The 11,787-nt window shown below is 36.9% G+C and overlaps 2 protein-coding genes, 1 long non-coding RNA gene and 2 other non-coding genes across 6 annotated transcripts; all 5 read left to right on the forward strand.

Annotated features, from left to right (window-relative positions):
• Positions 1–4,674: 4,674 nt before the first annotated feature.
• On the forward strand, positions 4,675–5,936 carry LOC108834910 (ribonucleoside-diphosphate reductase small chain C). The gene has a single exon (XM_018608224.2). It carries the CDS (start codon positions 4,841–4,843, stop codon positions 5,837–5,839), a length of 999 nt encoding a protein of 332 aa, XP_018463726.2. The 5' UTR covers positions 4,675–4,840; the 3' UTR covers positions 5,840–5,936.
• Positions 5,937–6,368: 432 nt separating this feature from the next.
• On the forward strand, positions 6,369–6,449 carry TRNAL-AAG (transfer RNA leucine (anticodon AAG)). Its single transcript has one exon. It is a non-coding gene; the product is annotated as a tRNA-Leu (tRNA).
• Positions 6,450–7,564: 1,115 nt separating this feature from the next.
• Positions 7,565–9,804, forward strand: LOC130496335 (uncharacterized). 2 transcript variants are annotated; one of them, XR_008935436.1, is made up of 4 exons: positions 7,565–7,738; positions 7,834–8,603; positions 8,944–9,002; positions 9,400–9,804. It is a non-coding gene; the product is annotated as an uncharacterized LOC130496335 (long non-coding RNA). The 2 variants fall into 2 exon arrangements; XR_008935435.1 differs by lacking the exon at positions 9,400–9,804 and having other exon boundaries at positions 8,944–9,069.
• TRNAL-AAG (transfer RNA leucine (anticodon AAG)) lies at positions 9,582–9,662 on the forward strand. The gene has a single exon. It is a non-coding gene; the product is annotated as a tRNA-Leu (tRNA).
• Positions 9,805–11,249: 1,445 nt separating the features above from the next.
• On the forward strand, positions 11,250–11,778 carry LOC130496803 (uncharacterized). The gene has a single exon (XM_056989285.1). The coding sequence runs from the start codon at positions 11,324–11,326 to the stop codon at positions 11,531–11,533; it is 210 nt and encodes a 69-aa protein (XP_056845265.1). The 5' UTR covers positions 11,250–11,323; the 3' UTR covers positions 11,534–11,778.
• The last annotated feature ends 9 nt before the right edge of the window (positions 11,779–11,787 follow it).

The raw sequence follows: 11,787 nt of genomic DNA on the forward strand, positions 1-11,787 counted from the left end.
ACTGTGTATTACTATTTTCTACTGAAATTTAATTATCTCCTTAACATTTTATTAAGAGTATTTTTAGATTTTTTTTACAAGCATAGATTATGCCAAAGCAATATAAAATTAACTTATATATTACAAAAAGTTAATAAGTTTATATAACAAACTACGTATGTCATATAGTTCATGACCCATTTCTTTTTTTGGCTAAATTGTAAATGTCATTACTTCGAAAAGAATGAAGGTTCAGTTACAATAAATTGAAACCAAAATCTGCTATAACAGCCATTCAGGTATCAAAGAGGCCGCAAAAAAAATTAAAAAACCTCTAAGAACCTAGGTGATTTAGTCCAAGCTTCTAGTAATAGAAAACCTGAAACTAATTTACATTTCAGAACAAGAGACAACAATTTAGGCTCCCTAACCAAGACCTTGTTAAGCAAGAACAAACCTACTATGGCAAGAGGAATAACCAAAGGGTAGTATCAGTCGAGCACTCACCGAAATGGCTCCAAACAGGCATCGACGGAGGCGGCTGGCTCACGCCCCGGAGCTCCACTGGAGGAGGACGTCGACAAAACCAGACCCTAGTTATCTCAACAGAAGATGGAGTGTAGACCTGTGGCTATGCTGCTGAAGTTGAAGCTCTAGTTACGGTCAAGCGCAAGCGGAAATACATGCTTCCCATCCGGTCACGCGACACAAAAGATACAGTAAAGACAACAGGAACACCCAATCGGACTGTCGGAGCCTTGGCATAAGGGAAATAAAGCACGGGAGGGGTTGAAGACTCCTTAATCAAACAGGCGACCTAGAACAACGAGAGAGAGCTCAGCCTTGATGCAGTTGAAGCCGCCACAGCGGGAAGTCCTCAAATCCCTAGCGAAACGACGACGGTAGCTGGAAGGAAAGCCCAATCGATCGCTGGAGGAGCGCCATGGATGCCGTCTCTTGGACTAGGTGACAGAGGTTCTCGGTGGTGCGTCTCCAACCACCTTACACTCAGAGACTGAGCGGAGAAGCTCTACAAAATCCTTGGACTAACCGGTAGAGGAGGCCGACTGGAGCGAGACGACGATGCAGGAACATGATGGTAGCGACCCTTCAGAGGCTCCGGCGGGTCTCGGATCTCAGATCTGATCCAGATCCGAACGCAGACGACGACTACAGGGAGATCCAAGGCGTTCAAGACTCCTCCTTTTGTTCTTGCCTCGCTAGTGTTTCCGAGAAAACAAAGACGTCTTTGATTTCTAGCAGATCCAGTGGAAGAACTCCATCAGAACTAGAAGCACTCTACAAAGAGGAGAGAATGAAGGGAGAGCAGCTTGGATGTGAGACGATAACAACGACGAACCCAACACCCGCGGTGACCGGAGCGAGTGAATCACCGACCACCGCGAGAGAACAGAATTTACGGCGCATATTAACAATTAGGACATTAGGACATTACGCGCATATTAACAATGCAAGTGGAAAATTTATACAAATAATACATTATCATATAAGTTGGATATACAATTTCTTAAACTTTCAATCCAAGATTGTTTTGGCATAAGTTATGCCAAAGCAATATAAATATTTTATAAACTACGTAGTTGTAATGGGTAAAAATATGTAATTTTATAAAACATAGTTTGTCGGGTTGTTCGTAGCCAAGTGGCTGCTGAGCTATGCCTTCGGACCCTGACGTCTGGAGTTCGACTCCTACTTACCTCAGTTTGAGGATTAAAGGTCTAAAAATGACCAGTTGACAAAAAAAAAAAAAATAAAACATAGTTTATAAATCACTGAAAACCAAAATCAATGTGAACCAGGTCAAATCAAACACATGAATAATTTTTGTCAATCAAAATTTAATCCCACACGGGTCAAAACCTAAGAGTCAGTGAGTTACAGTGTGATCATTTCACCGTCTAAAACCAAAAAACTCAACCGATATAGCTTATAGTCAGTTAAAAATATGATCAATTATAAAGTGAAAAAAAAATCATCGGCGCGGTCTAAAGCAAACGGTAATATTAAAAGGCTTTGTAATATAACCTTTTTAAAAAGAAAAGAAACCAAGTAAAAGAGGTACAATTAGGGTTTTCCACATATTGATACATTGGAGGCATTGGCGGACTAAAAACATGAACGATACGAAATCTCTGTAGAAAAGTTGGAAGGATGACGGAAATCTCTGACCTCCCAAGGGATTTAATAGGGGAGATTTTCTCTAGGGTTCCATTAACTTCTCTAAGAGCAGTGCGATCTACTTGTAAAACGTGGAATGATTTGTCCAAAATTCAGGTTTTTAGGCCAAAAAGCAGCAAAGAGGAATCAGTTTCTGGAGTTCGTGGTAGTAAATCAAAGTGTTTGTTCACTGACATTTGACTTGCAAGGAATCCGCAATGATGACTACGTCTTGGCTCATCCATCTATAAAGAAAATAAACATACCTAATCATCACGTGGAAATATATGAAGTCTTTCATTGCGACGGCTTGTTGTTATGCGAACTCTACTACGACCCCACGAAGATTTTGGTGTGGAACCCGTATTTGGGGCAAACCAGATTGATTCAAGCGAGAACAGACAACCAGAGCCGGGCTTGAGCAGATTTATGTGAAACATTTGATTGGGGCCCCCATCTTGTGGGGCCCCAGTTTACAATTTTTTTTTTGCTTTTTATTTTTACAAAACATTATTGGTTTATATATATTCATATATTTATATAATGCAAATGTAAAATAAAATGTAAAATATATTTGTATAATGCATAAATTTGATAGAAATATTTCATTTTGGGTTATTATGATTTAAAGTGAATAAAACTTCAACTAAAAGGAAATATATTTTTTTAATAAAAGGATATTGTTTTTATTGTAACTAAATGAATAATTTTTTTTAAAAATAAAACAGAATAATTCAAACAGATTTTTCGTTATAAAAAAGTTATTATTAATTTTAAATAAAATAATAAATTATTTTTTATTTTGAAATAGGGCCCCCAAATTTTTTACAAATTTCAGGACCGGCTCTGCAGACAACGCATGGTATGTTCTCGGATACAATAACAACCACTGCCACAAAATCTTGAAGATTTTTGATAATTACAAAGGCATTGAGGTCTATGATTTTGGCTCTGTTTCATGGAGGGTTCTTGATGTCAATCTCGTCTATTATAAACCATTTTATCATACTGCCCTATCTTTGAAAGGAAATACTTATTTCTCGGAGATTAGCCAATTTTAAAGATAGTTTAGTCTGTTTTGATTTTACAACAGAGAGGTTCGGACCGCCTCTGCATCTGCCTTACACACTTACATCTGCTTCAGTGGCTCTATTTTGGGCTAGAGATGAGAAGCTCGCTGTGGTACATTATCTTCGTCACACTCGCACGTTAGAGATATGGATTACGACTAAGATTGAGCCTAATGAGATATCTTGGAGCTCTTTTTTGAGGCTGGATATGAGACTAATCAAAGATTTACCATATAATTTTATGCCTTGTGTCCGTAGCTTTTTCATTGACGAAGAAAATAAAGTTGCTGTGTTTATTAATAAATTTGCAATCCGTCAGTTCCACTCGGCTCACGTCATTGGAAAAGATGGATACTTAAAATCTGTCAAGATCACCAGAAACTGGGAGGAGCCGAATTTTTGGGATATTAGCCGTCTTGTTTGTTCTTATAATCCATGTTTAGTACAACTGCAAATCAACCAGCCGGAAGAAACGACAGCGCAAGTCAACCAACCAGATGACATGAAAGAAAGAATAGTCAAACAACGGGGCAAAAGGAGAAGAATAAACCAACAGGGCCAAACGAAGCCAAGAGATGGTTGATAAACAAAAAACGATAGCCAAGAGATGATGATCAGTCACTTCCATTCACAATGCTATAGTTTTTCTTGCATTATTTCTTTCTTTGTTTTCTTTTATTTTATGTTCAGTGCATCTATTAACTTATTTTGTTATTATGAAACAACTAGTAGTATTATGGCTTCTTTTATTTCCAATATATTGTTTTTATTTTATTTCCTACTGCTAGCTTTTTTTTTTAAAAGATGGTAAATATTTGAAAACTGAGATGCAGAGAATGTTGCTGTTTTTTCTTGCTAAATAATTGTTGGTTACTTGTTACTTGCTTTTCATATACTATTTCTCCTGCCCTTTGTCAGCCTCTCTTCGTCCATTCGATAAGTTTGGTTAGATAACCGAAACCGTACTTTTCAAACAATGGGATAATCTTAGGTTTGAGATGGACAGCATTTTGAAACCGCACATGAGCATCTAGACAAAATAGAGCCAGAAAGGTCCAACGTGTGTGTATCTCATGACCAATTGAGACTAAAGATCCTTCCTACGTGAATATGATAAAACGACAGCTTATTTTAATGTCAGACCCAAATTTCCCAAGTACATGCATAATGAGCTCACAAATGGGCCTTCTACGTCGAACATTCAGACTGAGGCACTTTACTTAGGTCACGTCGAATTTGAATTCCCGTTTATCATCTCGGGCTTGAAAACGAATATCACGTGAAGGCACGTGTTATTAACTCACAAGTCACAACAAGACACGCGAACCACAACATGTCGTTTTTGCCCTTTAGATTAGCTGGCGAAACGTTGCCGCCAAACATTATTACTCCCCACGCTAAATTTAAGTCCAAATGACGATAATACCCTTCATCTTCCCCAGCAAGCCTCTCGATTTTTTTTCAAAACCTTTCGACGGCTCCCTCCAACCTTTTCCCTCTTTCTCTTCAAACCCTTTCGTCTCCATCATAAATACTCAACCCTAGATCCCCATAACCCAAACCATCAAACCACATCTTTAATCAATCTCTTCCCCACAAAATCATCAACCAACATGCCTTCCATGGCAGAAGAGCCGCTCCTAACCCCAACCCCAGACCGATTCTGCATGTTCCCGATCCACTACCCGCAGATCTGGGAGATGTACAAGAAAGCCGAAGCCTCCTTCTGGACCGCCGAGGAAGTCGACCTCTCCCAAGACACCCGCGACTGGGAGCAAAACCTCAACGACGGCGAGCGACACTTCGTCAAACACGTCCTCGCCTTCTTCGCCGCCTCCGACGGGATCGTCCTCGAGAATCTCGCCTCCCGTTTCATGTCCGACGTCCAGGTCTCCGAGGCCCGCGCCTTCTACGGCTTCCAGATCGCCATCGAGAACATCCACTCCGAGATGTACAGTCTCCTCTTAGACACTTACATCAAAGACAACAAGGAGAGGGACCATCTCTTCCGCGCGATCGAGACGATCCCTTGCGTAAAGAAAAAGGCCCAATGGGCCTTGAAGTGGATCGATGGGCCTCAGGCCTTCGCCGAGAGGATCGTGGCGTTCGCTTGCGTGGAAGGGATATTCTTCTCAGGGAGCTTCTGCTCGATCTTCTGGCTCAAGAAGCGAGGGCTCATGCCGGGGCTCACCTTCTCCAACGAGCTCATCTCGAGAGACGAGGGTCTTCACTGCGACTTCGCGTGCCTGATCTACTCCCTCCTGAGGACGAAGCTCTCGGAGGAGCGCGTGAGGTCGATCGTGTGCGACGCGGTGGAGATCGAGAGGGAGTTTGTGTGCGACGCGCTCCCGTGCGCGTTGGTGGGGATGAACCGGGAGTTGATGAGTCAGTATATTGAGTTTGTGGCGGATAGGCTTTTGGGGGCGCTCGGGTGCGGGAAGGTGTACGGTGTGGCGAATCCGTTTGATTGGATGGAGTTGATCTCGCTTCAGGGTAAAACGAATTTCTTCGAGAAGAGGGTTGGTGATTACCAGAAGGCTTCCGTTATGTCTAGCGTTACCGGTAACGGCGCGTTTGATAACCATGTGTTCTCGCTTGATGAGGACTTTTAGTTTTATATAATTAGTTGTTTGTTTATGGTTTGATCCTTGTAATATTCCGTGTATGTTCGTCTTTTTAATTAGTGGAATACTATAAGCTTTATCTCTACTTTTCCCCGGCTTAATCTCCATGATTTAAGCATTTATTCCATACAATTCATTAATAATTGGTAGACTAAGGATTATTCTCTGAATAAGAATATTCATAGATCCAAATTCGAATGAGACCAATGAAATACAACAAAGAGATCTGATACTTAAAATGCGACAAAAATTTCAAGTTCGCATGAAGTTTTCTCATTATTTTATTTATTTATTTGTTGTTTCACATTGTTGTATTTGTATTTATGTAATTTGTTTACGATCTAAGTAATAAAATAAGTTTCAGTTGTTGAAAAAAAAAATTATTTTACTTCCGACAAGCATGAGTTATTTCTAGCCCCTCTAAAGTTATCCTAGTTACATCAGCTAAGTACTTTGGCATGTGGAGTATATTTAAAGAATCGGTTAAAATCAAAATAGTTTCTACAGCAAACAACAAGTTGATATGGCCGAGTTGGTCTAAGGCGCAGGATTAAGGTTCCTGTCCGAAAGGGCGTTGGTTCAAATCCCACTGTCAACAAAACACTTTTTTTTTTCTCAGATATTCATCTACACAAATGGCAATGAACACCCTCCAAGGCTCCAACGGCCATTGAGTTAGACAGGTCTCTACTTAAAAGACCTTTTGTTAAATCAAAGCCCTTCAAAGGATGTTGCATTGGCTTCTGTGTCAATGAGGTCAATCCCATTTGCACAGGTTCTTGAGAATCTCTCTCTCTCAGACGGTAACTACGGATCGGTGAGACGTTACAATATTGAGACGCCAGAAGACAATGCTATACATGTGGCTCTTCAAGCCATTCATTTATACTAGCTAGATTTAAGCTTTAAACTAAATTGAATAATTGATAATGACGAACTGGACCATCAAGAACAAAGTATGTAAGTTCATGTATCCATGTTGTTAGCTAGTATATTGTCGATAAGCTAGGCCTAGAGACAACCAATCATTTGTGACCATTCCCTTTGCTGCCGGATGGTAACACGACCAGGTCAAGGTGGTCTGTGTAATGTGGTTTCTTATGCAAGCGTCTTACCTCTTAACTAGATTCTAACCCGCCCGACTGGGCGGGTGTTATTTTTTTCAACAATATAACATTTATAATTTCTTTTGTTTTGGATATGTCGTAAAACTGTTTTGTACGTGTTTCTATATGTTAGAGTGTGTTCATTTTGTATCCTTGTTTGATATATAATAGATAGCGACATCTTTTTTTTAAACGGATCATCTATTCTATTAAATTTATTAATACAATTTATTAACTTGTATGACTATCTAAATGACCACAATAAAAATATATCTAAAATACAAATTTATATTAGTTTTTGGATTTTAATTTTAATCACATTATATTGGGTTATCTTATTGACATTCTTTTATAAATGTTATTTTATCGATTGTTTTTACAAAACATACAAATATAAAAAACATTATTAATGAAATTACCACTAATGGAGAATTATATATATGTATATAGCATAATATAGTAGATCTTATAAGAAAGAAAGAAAAATTTGTTAACAATTGGCCCATTTAAAGGAGAAACAAAATTAAAATCCGTTTTGATAGAATATGGCCTGTTCAATAATAATTGGCCCAATTAGAAAGCTAACTAATTAGTGTAGGAAAAAAAACTGTTAGACAAACGATCGACGAAAAAAAATCAGAACGATACTCTCAATTAGGGTTCTTTACTCTCGGAGAAATCTCTCTACTTTTTTCATTGTTCAGATCAAGATCAAGATCAAGATTTAAATCGTTTAATGTTTCATCAAGATGCAATCAATGGTGAAATAGTATGCACAGAGGTATTTTTTTTCTTTATTTCGAAGCTAAATCCGTACGGATTGAATGGTCTTAATGTCTATCTGTGTCTAATAGTTTCCACTGTCTGCACTTTCAGATGAATATGATCAGTAATAATAGAGATCGAAGATGTGAGTTGAAGATCAGTCTCGATTGGGGTGATGTGGGATGTAATAACATAGAAGCAACCGGATTAAGCACAAAATGGATCATAACATGATCAAGATAAGGAAGATTAAAACCACAATCAAGAATATATAACAGAAAGGTAACGGCTTATTTCTCTGTTTTGTATGAATATAGATTTGATTAGATCCTATTTGATCTCTGTTTCTTCTATGGTTTAACTATGATTAAATTTCTGAACTGGAACTTTGATCTCACTGTATTTAGTGTTCTGTTTTGATAAAGAGCTAGTGTCGGGTATATATATATATATATATATATGGAACCGTATTTTGATCAGAAAGTATGATCTGTTTTTTTCTCTTTAATTGTTATATGCGTCGTCTTGCTTCTGTTATCATAGTTGAGCAATCATTGTTTTAGTATAGTAGATGTTGTGCGTAAAGATCTTAAAGTGTGATGAGCTTATTATAATTTGATTGAGTTTATTATCATTTTGGAATATCACTGTAATTGTTTTTCTGTGATTGTATTCTTATAGCAACGGATGTTAGTGATAAAACACAAATATTTTTGTATTAGTATCTGGTGTGATATAGTTTTCAATATATCCTTTCGTGCATAGCTAAATTGTATTAAATTTTTGTCATTTGGTTTCATGATATATACAATGGTGGAGAGGCACAGAAAAAACAAAGGTTTACAACCGAAGAAGAGCATTACCATACTTCTGAAAAGAAGGTTAGTAATTTATTTTTTCAGTTTTAAGTGATATGTGCAGATCAATGATAGGAATTATACGATATCTAATAACCTTCTGAAAAGAAGGTTAGTAATTTTTTTTTCAGTTTTTAACAAATCTTTTTCTGTACTTTGAAATGTATTACGTGATTTTAGGATAGTTATAAAGAGAAAAGATCTGATATTTAAATACAAAATGCCAAAGTATATTCTTTAATATACCGTAAAATATTAAATATTAATTAAATATATTAAACGATTATCAAAAAAAAAATTATTTGGTGTGAGAAGATGTAAAAATAATAAATGTGTGTTGTTTGGTGTGTTTCATGTGACGAAGATGCATATTGAAGAATGAAGAATTTATGTTATTGACCCAGGTTGTGTTCTAAGAAACTGGTATGGTGATGTTATTGAAGATTTCACAGTTACAATGGATTATGTTATAAGAAAAGTAGAAAACCAGTGAGATAGGCTGTTCGTTGTTCATGGATTTTTATTCTTTTGTGATGAACATAGTGGCTACAGAGAGGATATGCTGCTATGATGTGATGAAATGAATTGATATAGATGTGATCGATATATTTTTATTTGAGTTAGGTAATGTTTATAGTTAATCTTAATAATAAGATTAATATATGGTGGTCGTTTGTGAGGTGACTAAATAATTGAAGTCACGTGTTTATATGTAACGTTTAGTATATTAAAGGGTCCGCTTATAATGTTTAGACCTTTAATTAAAAGGTCCAATGTGATTTCTAAATGGTAGATAAAAATTGTACTTCTCTTTTAATAGGGAAGATGGCCATGACAATTTCCAGCGGAGTCCACACCAATGGGCGCTCCAACCACTATTCTTCTAATTTTGACAATATAGCCCCTCTTAACTCTTCCTAGTTACATCAGCAACGTCATGTGGCATGTGGAGTTTATCTTATAGTTAATTAAGAAAAGAGTATATTCTACAGCAAACAACATGTTGATATGGCCGAGTTGGTCTAAGGCGCAGGATTAAGGTTCCTGTCCGAAAGGGCGTGGGTTCAAATCCCACTGTCAACAGTTTACTTTTTATATTCCATGTGTTCATGTATCACGGTGTGGGACTTGCTTATTCTATTGATGTGGCATTTCGGATTCTGAGGTTTGATTTGTGATTTTCCCTTTTCTTTGGGAGATGAACACATCATCAACAAAAACAAAGATAGAGAGCAGTTATGAGAGTTGTTTTGCCTATGACAAGAGTCATGCTCTCAAGCTGTGGCATTGTGGTAGACGGGACCTTGGCCACTTGCAATCTCCTCGCATCCTATGTGTATCATCTTACGACATCTCATTTTATTTTATAGGCATTCATGAACCACAGAGAAAGATGCTCATCTTATTACATACCTTGATCTCTACAAGTTCTTGGTTTTTCAGCGCCTCCAGTATAATCTGGATGTTGTTGGTCAGTTCCAATAAGCTGCAAATATTTCAAACTTTCTAACTCTATTAGGATTAGATTGAAAGAATTACTTCCAAATGGGAGTACCTAGGTCAGGCAAACAAACAATCCTATATATAAATCAAACAAGATATTCCATTGAGAACATTTCAAAATACAAAAGTAGAAAAGCACAATGAAGGTAATCGAAAGATCATTAAGTTCTTTTTTCACACACACTTCCAATAGAAGCATCTATTGGAACATTGTGATGGACTAGATACATCGTAGAAAGGTAGGGAACACGGCCAAATAATTTGATAAACGATTACCTGAAACGGAATTATTCTTGTGTGATCAATATCTTATTGTGCAACAACATGACATCAAAACGAGGAAAATCAATCGGCGGAGGTGGAGAATGTCCAACGAAAGGCATATCTACTCCACCTTAGGAGATGGATGATGGACCGAGCATGATCCCAAGATGCAGAAGATGTGGTAACTTGTTTGTTCCATTAGTTTACAAAGTTACCACTCTAACAAATTCACTTACATCTAGGGATTCTTTCTCTCTTTTAAAAATCGCAAATTAATTAATGTTTACATCCATACTTATATTACAAATGTGATCAAAATATTTCAAAACAGTATTGGAAAATATTAGTAATCCCTGACATTGTATTGGTCATATCGGTTTGGAGAATACAAAACTTTGTTCACGTATGTGGATGTCAAAAAGGTGGTTTAATAAAATCTAAGAGAAAAGAATATGTTTGTACGAAGAAATCTTTATCTTTTAACTTAGATCCAACAAAATTGAAAAGAAAAAACAGTTTTTTTTTGCATCCGCACTAATTCATTTGGTGATATAAGATGCTCCCAGATAGAGGAAATATTTTTTTATTTCAAATAAAGGCTTGAATAATTGATAGAAAAGCAAACCATAAATAAGTACCAACGACCACTTTGTATATCTGTTTCCTTTGAACCAAAGCAAATCCTCACGTGACATCACATTCCGAAAACAAATGTGAATCCATTCAATGCTTCACAACTTGATCATAATCTCATCTTCTTTTCTTGATACCACTTTTAATCCTTCCGAGTCACCAAACTTTGTCCTTACCTCCTAAAGCACTCTTTCTTCGACATTAACCAATGGATCACTCTATTCTCAGCTCCCATTATACATTTTCCCCTCATATAAATACACACACTTAGGCATATGCTTCGATCAACTATCTCTCTCTAAAGATTTGTATATACATAACAAGAGAAAGAGGAGATCAATAACATGTCTGATTGGGGACCAGTTTTTGTCGCGGTGACGCTTTTCGTGTTGCTAACTCCGGGGCTGCTGATTCAGATTCCAGGGAGAAACCGAGTAGTTGAGTTTGGAACATTTCAGACAAGTGGTGTTTCGGTTATTGTTCATACCCTAGTCTACTTCACTCTTGTTTGTATTCTCTTGATCGCTATCCAAGTTCACATGTATATCGCCTAATCGAATAAAATAAAAAACCTCTCCATTTTTGTGCTAGCTTTACTTTAGGATTTTATTTCAGTTGAATTGTGTGTCGTTAACATTTTTATTTGGTACAAGTAACAAAGTGGTCTCAAAGTACTACAATATTATTTCACTTGACTTGCTTGTAATATTTCTTTTCAAATGGGATTGTATGTAATTCATATTAACATATGTATGTAGAAATGTTAAAGTTATATGATATACCTATATACATCGTTCTATTTGGTTCT

The sequence above is a fragment of the Raphanus sativus genome, chromosome 6 (genome assembly GCF_000801105.2).
Source record: "Raphanus sativus cultivar WK10039 chromosome 6, ASM80110v3, whole genome shotgun sequence".
Lineage (NCBI taxonomy): Eukaryota > Viridiplantae > Streptophyta > Magnoliopsida > Brassicales > Brassicaceae > Raphanus > Raphanus sativus.